This window comes from Poecilia reticulata, chromosome 5 (assembly GCF_904066995.2).
Source record: "Poecilia reticulata chromosome 5, P_reticulata-male-v2, whole genome shotgun sequence".
Classification (NCBI taxonomy): Eukaryota; Metazoa; Chordata; class Actinopteri; order Cyprinodontiformes; family Poeciliidae; genus Poecilia; species Poecilia reticulata.
The window spans coordinates 22,594,475-22,604,380 of record NC_088834.1 but is presented as its reverse complement, the minus strand read 5'-3'; the positions used below and the strand labels follow the sequence as shown (position 1 = coordinate 22,604,380).

The 9,906-nt window shown below is 40.9% G+C and overlaps 1 protein-coding gene across 1 annotated transcript; it reads right to left on the bottom strand.

Annotated features, from left to right (window-relative positions):
• Positions 1–181: 181 nt before the first annotated feature.
• Positions 182–9,813, bottom strand: tgif2 (TGFB-induced factor homeobox 2). The gene is made up of 3 exons (XM_008409372.3): positions 8,276–9,813; positions 5,878–6,119; positions 182–3,574 (listed from the first exon to the last, which is right to left on the bottom strand). The coding sequence occupies exons 1-3, from the start codon at positions 8,292–8,294 to the stop codon at positions 2,198–2,200; spliced, it is 1,638 nt and encodes a 545-aa protein (XP_008407594.2). The 5' UTR covers positions 8,295–9,813; the 3' UTR covers positions 182–2,197.
• Positions 9,814–9,906: the final 93 nt, after the last annotated feature.

Below are 9,906 nucleotides of genomic sequence, written 5' to 3'. Positions count from 1 at the left end.
GTCTTAATCACCAGCAATTTGAGGGTATAAAAAAAAAAAAATCAGTTTGTCATGAAAGGTAAACCAGATCCATTTGTTACTGGATTTGATCATTAATGGCATACAATTGTTACCATAAAGCCAGTGAGCTGCATTAAGCACATTTTTTTCAGTAAGGATAAAAAAAAAAGCGAAACGTATATATGAAAAAAACTGAACCTTTATTTCTTTGAAATGTTCATACAAAAAACAGACATTTAAAGTTTAAGGCGTATATTGCACAGACTATTGAGTTTTTAATACATATTTAAAAAAAAAAAAAAAACCGGGACATCCTCCCTCATTCGAAGGCTTAAGGCACAGCAGCCAGTCACACTGCCTGGAGTCATAATTTGTAACATGAAGTGGAAAAAGAAAACGTACAAAATACATTTGGTTGGACAGGAACTACATCTTGAGAATAAATCTCATGCTAGTAAATATGAACAAAAAATAAAATAAAATAAAAGCTTGACCTTTCACATATTTACATCAGCACATTGTTTTTTGTTTCTCAGAAGTGTCAGCTTGCGTCTAAAACCTCGCTACTTAAAATCTTAGCCAGCTTTTCCCAGTATTCTGACCTCGAAGGCATCATCACAGTGTATTTATGTAGTTTGAAAAATGTAATTATAACTTATGCCCGACATCGGTTGTGTGTAACTGAGGTATAAATGAACACCGGCCTACTCTGCCTCTGCAACAAAAGCAAACATTAACCTTAACTTTGTGGCACAGAGTGGAACGCGGTGAAGAAAACATGGGAGAAAAGTTTGGAGGTTTTTTTGTTTTTTTTGGAATGGTGGCAGTGTTCATTGCTCAGCAAAAGTAAAACCCAAACATATGTTTTTCTGTCCACAACCACTCACACTAATACAACAGAAATGAACTTAACACAGCTTTGTGACCTGGTAAACATTAATCAATAATTGTGCTACAGTATTGACCAGAAAGGAGTCCAGCCTTCTGCCAAACTCCCACATACAGACACTCACAGATACCAATATTAAATGTTCGGGGGAGGAACAGTTTCACAGAAACTACATCTTCATGGATTAGCAGAAACTCGATAGAAGCCACTTTTAAACTATCAGATGTGGAAAAAAAAAAAAAAAACTACACTTCTTTTTTTTTAGACGTACAAAAAAAATGTGCTACATTTGCTCTGTCAAGAACCTGTACGAAATAATCGATTTCCGTTACGACATTCGGATCTGAGAAACAGAAACTCTTAAGGCCTCACAAACGTCAGGGAACTCTGGGTGACGCATCGGGTCTCCAAATAAAGAATCGAGAGGGATTCCAGCAGAAAGCAACCTACACACTTGCTTTAAATGGAAACTGAAAATACAAGAAACTTCCCAACGGTAAAAGAGTTAATGATGCATCGTGCTAGAAGGTATGCACAGAGCAGCTGAGATGACGATTCATGAAACCGCTTGGCCGTAAGGAGAATCAAGGGAGTCACTGAGTTAGACGTGCTGCTGTGTTTCTGATTTTTCTTTGGCTCAGGTTTCCAAATGCAGGGGGAAAAAAGAAAAAGAAAAAAAAAAAGCAGAGAACCATGTCAGAAAAAAAAAATTAACAGGCTCCTTTTATAAAAAAAAAAGTAGAGAACCGTGCCAGAAAAAAAAAAATTAACAGGCTCCTTTTATGAAATAAAAACTAAAAAAAGAAAAAAACAACTTGATAATTTTAAATGCACACAACTAAAAGAGATCTAAAAAATGTTGTGCTTTTTATCCAGAAGATTGAATAAAGGGCAGCAGAGTTCATATCCAGGGAGGTCACCTTTTTTTGTTTCAATTTTTTTTAATTTTTTTTTTTACATTCACTAAAGTCCAGCACTGCTACTGGAAAGGCTGGTAAATGTTTGTACAATTCAGGAATATTTTCCTATTTGTTCATTCTTGCAACACCCCAAAATCCCAGGATGACATCAAAATCCGTTGCAGAATGGCATCAAGAACGTAGGAATGACACGCTCTGCCTTCCTCTGTGTGGTAAACGATAAAAGTTCCAACTCATGCCGAGCTCGAGCTTCACGTCAAGAGGCCGACCAAGACACATTCTCCTATAATCATTAAAGTCCAGCCGTATAAAACACACCTGTCCTCACTTTCTTCTCAGATGTATTACATAAAAAAAGAAAAAAAAAGAAACAAAACAGCAGCAGCTTCTAGTTGACAGCTTCACTCAGCGTGTGCAGGCTGTGCTGCGGCCCCCACACAGTGCCGATGGGGGTCTTTACCACTTGGAGTGAACTGGCCTGCCTGGCGTTGGCGTGAACCATGGTCCAGACCTTCGGCACCATGGCTGAGCCGCTGCTCCCTGGGGTATGAGGAGCGAGGTGGGTGGCAAGGCTCAGGAGAGACGGGACCGCTGCTGGAGATGCGGATGAGACAGAGGATGAAGCAGGCAGCACGACAGGGAGTGTCGCAGGGATCGAGGGGGGCTGGTGGAACTCGAGGTGGGGCAGGTCCCCTCTAGGCGTCAATTGAGATGCAACAGTTGCTGCTGGGGGGGGATCTGAAGTGGGGCTTGTGGCTGACTGGGCCGAAGGGGCTTGTATGGAGACAGGGCTCACTGCTGGATTTGAAGCACCCATAGGACAAGAGGCTGGAAGTGAGACTGACGAAGAAGCTGAAGGTAACTTTGGATTAACGGCCGGGAGGGCGGCAGGTTTCTGTAGCTCTGGTTGCCCCAGGATGATGGCAGTTACTGGCACTACAGCTGGTAGGTGAGCTGGGAAGAGACGAGGTTGGTTAGGGCTGGATGCTCTGACAGTGTCTTTATATAAGGGGCTCCACATCACTTTGTTTACCGGTAGGGGGGATAACCCAGAGGCTGGGAGCAAAAGCGGAGCAGCAGCTGTTGGAGATTTGACCGGCTCTGGAACAGACATGGCCTTCTCCATCAGGCTCTGCACTCTGGAAGGATGCATGACCTGTTCCTCTGGAGGCGGGGTAGGGCCCTTTTCGTTTGCATCCAGCTGTTTGGCATGTAAAGGCTCTGCTGGTTTGCTTTGGCTCTCCTTGAGCAGGTCCTGCTCTGCGGCTCTCTGTAGAGCGGCGTCAACCAGCAGCCTCAGGTCACTGAAGTCGTGACCCAGGTAGAGCTCGGGTGGAGTTGGGGGAGGCGTGTTGAGAAGGCCGCTGGGGTAGCTCGCAGCTACAGTGATGCCTGGCGTTGGGCCGGCTGAGGGGGCACCTCGTTCATCCACTTCCATCAACAGGCTTTGTGTGTCCAGCGTCATGAGTGCCTGCACACACACTTCCTTTCCAGGGTAGCCCGCTCCGGTGAGGATGGCCGTCGCCGTGTTCCCCAGCAGGCTAAGGTCCAAAGCAGGCGTGGAGCGGATCACCGATGGACGCGGCTGAGAGGAGCGAGCCGAGGCGCCGATCTCGGGAGAGCAGGCTTCGCCTCTGTTTGGCTGATGGGCCTCGGTTTTACCGACGATCTTACGGGAGATGGTGAACTTGGTGGGGTCTTTGCCATCCTTGCGAAGCAAATCAGGCAGAAGGCGGCGGCGGGCGTTGATGAACCAGTTGCAGATCTGGGGAGAACAGACGAAAATTACTCACAAAAACAAAAATAAACACTTTTTCTTTGTGACAAACTTTTGAAAGCCATGAGATGAGATGATATAAGATGATATATTAAAACCATTTCCTCGACAACTGCGCCTAAGGTGCAATTAAGGTGTGCAATTAACAACTGTTGCCTGTCTTAGACTGCTGTTACTAAATTAGAAGCATTTTACAAATGTTAATGTTTTATTCCAACAGCAGTATTTGTGTTTGTGAGGCTTTGCTTGCTGTGACAAACAGTCAGAATTTTATGATTTAACCCAATTTGTAATTTCTCCACAACTTTAGCCCAAACTTTAACTGTAAATGTCAAAAACTCCCAACAGAACGCATTCCAGTGATTCTTGAGAATAGGGACAAAACAGGTCCTATGGATAAAGCACAAAATTTGAATAAAATATACACAAAATATTTTTTTATTCAAATATCTGAATAAACTAACCTGGGTCATTTGAGCACAACAATGTATGTTTTCCAGGTGTTTGTTTTAAACATTGTAGTGGGTGGATGGTGCCTGTAGAATCCCTTGACCCAGAGCAGAACTCAACACATTGTAATAAAGGAATACCAAGATAATATATTATACAATTAAGTATAAGTAGTCATATAAATAATTATAAACGTGTCAATAAATTATTAATTAAAAATCATTTTATATATTTTCCAACTCCATTGAAATTTGACCCTAGTTTTTGTCAACACCGTCAAACATGAAAAGAATGTAAAAAAAAATCTGGCATTATTGGGGGGCACCAGAACTTCTGAGGACCCCATGACCACTTCCTTTCTCTTCCTTTGCATGAGGGCAAGTTAGCTCTGGTTAGCTTATGTTATTCTTTAGTTTTTCTTCCGTTTTATTCCTAAGTTGCTCGTCACAACCATGATGTATCAACACCATAACTGACAATTTACAAAACTTTGAAGAAATTTTGTGAAATAAAGCTGAATTTTAGTTTACTGTAAAGATGTCATGGAACTGACAAGCTACAATATGACCACCTTCAGAATAACATAATATAAATTGAGGTAGTTTGGCATTTTGTCAACTCCGTCAGATGTCAACTCCATCAGTTTTTCTGACTCTTTCAGTGAAATTGTTGTCAAATCTCACTTAAATGTGCAGTTAATTCATTTTTATATATTTTACATAAATTGCATTACTTCACATGTATCAAGTATTTCTTTTTACTCACTAGTTTGTCACCACCTTCAGTTCTGTGTCAACTCCGTCATGCACTGTCAACTCCGTCAGATGGACTTTTTGTTGTTTTTTGTTTCAAATAATATTTCTTTTGCTTCTTGAGAAGCATTTGTCTGTAAAACTGAGTAAAAATGTCATTAATAGGGTCATTTAAAAATTATTTTATATTTATTTTGTCAGATGGTGATGACAAAGTTCTGGGTCAGGTCCGTTAAAAATTTATTTTTTTTAAAAAAAAATTGCAACTAGGAGCCTGCACCTTAGCATCTTTACATTTGCAAAACATTATTTGTCATATTTGCATAAGGTTGAGAAATAATTTTTTTAAAAATTGGGAAAATTAAAACCCATTTTGTCCCTATTCTCAAGAATCACTGGTTCAAGTTTCTGGTTGTAATGTGAAAAAAGTGGATGAAAACATCTGCAAGGCACTGTCAAAAAAAAGACCTAAAAATAATCAAAAATAAATAATTCCACAAGATCTAAAAACTATGCAATCACTCTCCTTTTCCATCCAAGACTGTTGCAGAAGTCTGACATGCTCCCTCTACTGGTACAGGAGGAGAAAAACAGAGAGCTGAGAGTGCTCAGACAGCTGGCAATAATGAAGGTCTGAGCTGAAATATGCTGAGCCACAGAGAAGGCAGCCAAACGCATTCCAGTGAACTGACTACATAACAAGGAACTGCTGCTGCCTCCTGCTACTCTGTAATCTGCCCGTGTGTTGAGAAGGAAAGAGGAAATGTCTACTACTGATGCAACAAAGTGAGAAAGAGAAGGGTGGGAAAATGCTAGCAGCGACTGCAGCACCATCAGTCAACGTGCCGTCGGTCTGTCTTCACGCATTTCAATAACATAAGATATTAGTAAGAAACTTACTAATTATACAAGTAGTAAAGTTTCAGATGAATGTCATCAAGAAATGCTATTCTCCCCCCCAGAGTTAAATGACATAACTCCAACAAATAGCAGAAATGAGAAAAATCACAGTCCTCTGGCAGGTTCTGAAAACTTCACATGTATGCAAAAAAAACAAAAAAACAACAACAAATAAATAAATCATCTTACCTGCAGCACAGACAGTTTGGTCTGGTTTGAAAGACTGAGCTTCTCCTGCTCCGATGGATACGCGTTGAAGCGGTGCTCGTACAGCCAGCTGCGGAGGATCTGAACCGATTCCTTGGGCAGGTTGCCGCGGCGACGGCGCTTCGCGAGGATCCCTTTCCCTGACAGGTCAAGCGGGGAGCCGTCATCGCTGTCCGACGCAGCCGAAGAGTGCTCCTGCTCGGGATGGCGGTCATCCTCCAGACCTGGGGGAGAAAACGAGTCGTTTTTAACACGAATCTTTCAACAAGAACTTGGTGGGAACAAAAGTAGCCATGATTAAAGGGCACACTGATATAAACTACACCAGTATGGTTTCTTTTGGTTTTTTTTCCCCCCAGAAATAATGTTTCTGATTTGATCTGCAATTTAAGACAAAGGAACATTGTATGACTGCCCCCCCCACCCCAAACTTTCCTGCTTATAACAATTATTTATATCAAGAACAAAAACAGCATTTGGGGCTTTAAGGATTTCTACTGTCTTTAACCTGGCTTTTTAAAACACCTGAAGAGTTTTACATCTGGGATTAGTACGGCTAACCTTGCTAAACTCTACATTCACCTACATTCTCTAAAAAATAAATAAATAAGTAAATAAATAAAAACTAACTGAGGTTTCCAAAACGCTGCCAGTATTAGAAATCCAACATGTTCCAAGACAAAAGTTGAAATTAAAAAAAAAAAAAAAAAAACATTTGGTGTAACACTTTCCAGCCATCCTGTTCTCTTCTTAAAGTCTTGCATATCTTTGAAGCCCTAATGAAATATATCCCTAGTTTCATTTATTTTATTGTTTAAAAAACACCCAACAGTCAACTTTGAGTCGCTTCTTCCACCCAAAGATGGGAGTTGTCAGGGTGATTCGGTATCACCCACTGTCCAGAGAAACCGGCCCCCGATCCCCCCCCCCCTCCTCCCACCCCCCGACAAAAGTCAGGCTGAAAAACAGGTCAGTCAGTCATCAGCGCACCTCTAGTTTCGATTTGGATCAATTAGCAAGACAATACCTCACACACAACCTAGTCATGAGAGAAAAATGAAAGGAACAGTAAAAAGTATCTAAACCTAATTGGTTACTACTTTACATGCAATCTATCACAAAGTGATCTTTGCATTGAGAACTATTTCGACCAACTGCTTTTTTTTTTTTTTCCTCCAATTAATTTTTTGTATTTTTTTTTTTTTGTTTTTTAGATTGAACCCACTTCTCATTCTAATCCACGGCGGGTCAGAGGAGGAAAACTCCCCACAAAATGGAGCATGCCTGATCCCAAAGGGGTGGGCCACAGAATGCAGTAAATGTCTTTCTCTGGGAGCTGGGTTGAAACCTGACCCCCGGGGGCAGCGCCTGTCCTGACAAAGGAGATTGTGTGCATATCAACATCACAGCAGCCAAGTGGGCCCAGGAACCTATTGACCATGCAAAGACGGAAGTGCCGTTTTGCTCCGCACACATGTGCAAAATGTTCATCTTTGACTCCACAGAGGAAAACAGCAGACGTGTTACAAAGAAGTAGAAATATGCATATAGATGCTGAAAAAATGCTACTTTTGTATCACGGATATAATTGGCAGACCACAGAGCTCTTTTCATGTGGTCAGGACAGTCCCCTTAAGAAACGTGCCGTACGTGATCCTACAACTCTACTGCTGGCCGATACTGACAGTAGGGCTTTATCTTAAAAACCGAAGCAGCACATGAATGGGATTTGATCAGCTAAGAAAATACATCAAAGATAAAAGATAAGGTCACACCAGCAGCAGCAGCAGCAGCTGTGTGGTAAATCACTGCGGCTGTCAAACAAGCCAACTTCTTGTTTTTACAAAAACACACACGCATAGGTAGCAGGAAAATCATTCAGAAATAAAGTTTAAGAAAAGGAAGCCAATTAAACTTTTCTATTAATGAATCGATGTGCAACAAATTAGTTTGAGATGCATGTCTGAAACTGCTGTGATAAAACAATCACAAAACAAAAAAAAAAAAAAAAAAAAAAAAAAATGGTAACCGAGCCATCTGGAGCGCACAAAGGAGGCAGGGAGAAACGCACAGCCTCCCGCTCCGCCAGATGGACAGCACGCCTGCCTCAGGAGAGAGAGAGAGACAGAGAGAGAGAGAGAGCGACAGATAGACACACAACTAGCTGGCTAGCTGTCCCTCCAAATTCAAACACAAACACGCTGCATTTGCTCGCAAAAAAAAAAAAAATACAAAAAACCCCCCCTCTGCATACCAGGCAACAGTCCACGGCAAAAGCTAGACAGAGCCAGAAGACGCACAGTTCTGGGAAGGATTTGTTGTATTTTATTTTTTAAAGTCAATGGAATAGGTTAGAAAACACGGTCAGGTTGGCGCTCACCTCGTTTCAACGCTTTCATTCTTTGTTGATGGCTCCGCTTGAAAACACGCAGCTGTCCAAGTTGCTTCCACTCACAAAGCGACACTTTCCGCTAAGGCTACCAAGAGGTGCTGCAGTTTTATACGCGAATTTAAAACCTCTCCTCCTCACACTACTTCGCATAAAAGGGCTCCCACGTTTCCATTGCGCTCCTCGCTTTCTGCCAGGATGAATGTTTTTCAGGTCTTGTTTTTCCTCTTGTCGCTTGCCCCTTTTACCTGCATACAGCAGCAGCAGCCACCGCTTTGCCAATCTTGACAGTCTCAGCTGAAGTGGGCCCGCCTCCACTGACAGCTTTCAGCCAATCGTTTTCCTGGATTACTGATCGGAGAGTAGTCAGCCAATCGCAGTTCTTCTTCGGACAGCGGTCTGGTTTCGTGTTGTTGTGATGGACGGGAGAACCTTTTCATTCAAAATATAACGTTTGCGGGTCAAAGAAAGAATCGTACGTTTTTTTCCTGGATGTTTACAGTTCTTATACGCTGTAATTAAAAAAAAAAATCTAGAAACAAATAATTATCCCTGCCTGTCGAAAACGGTTCCTGTTATTTTACGTAACAAATGTGTATGCTCAGGTTACATAAATGATAAAAATGTGTTTAATAGACTGTTTCTCAAATAAATTGATGTCAGTAGAAACAAATGTTAGAAAAGTAGCAGCAAAATGAAAAATAATTATTTGTCCCTTTCAATCGATTACTGGTTCAACTCTTAGAAGTCTGGTTCAATATAGACCAAGAGCTCAAATTAACCAAATGTAAAATGAGTAAAATATTAAATGCCTTGTGAATAACTGCCCTTGGTAGTAATATGACGGTCTACCATTTCATAGGTACTTATATCTCTTAAACCTTTCCACACAGAGATTGCAGAGTGAAAAAAGAAGGAATTATATCTGAAATGTGTGGGGTGTATATGTATTAAGCTGTAAATCCGTTTAGGGAATCACTTTACCATCTACAAACAAATATTTTTTTTTGGCTATTCTTTACAGAAATGGCTCAAGATGGGATTGAGAGCATTTATACATTTTCAAGTCTGGCTATGGCTTCTCAATTTTAAACCTCAGTTTTTCTTCCAGGATTACCCAGTGTATTTAGCCCAATCCATCTTTCCAGCTTCCCCATCCTTCCTGCAGAAAAGTTTCTGCAAAAGTTTACATTTTGATATCTACTGACTAAAGCCTTAGTCTCGCAGCTTGGAAGTAAGATGTAAGTGTATCATATACTTTGTAATTAAGTAAACATAATTATTACTTAATTACATGTTTACGGTCATCTCCCATCATGATTTTTTTTTCTTGATTAGATATTTAAACCTTAGATCTGGAGCTGTGGCTCTAAAACTATTCTAACCCCCGAAACTTTTTTTTTTTTTTGCATTTTGTAACGTTCATTCAGTAATGCTCCAATATTGATGCATATCTTCAAACAAATTTTAAGAAACTGGTGCGTAATCAGAGAAAGCAGAGTACAATCATGACGTAAAAAACATCCCAGTAGGGTACATAAAACCCCATTTTGAATCAGGGGAAAAGCTGACTACTTATGCACGGCCTTGTAAGCGGAAAACAAAACAAAGTCATGATAAAG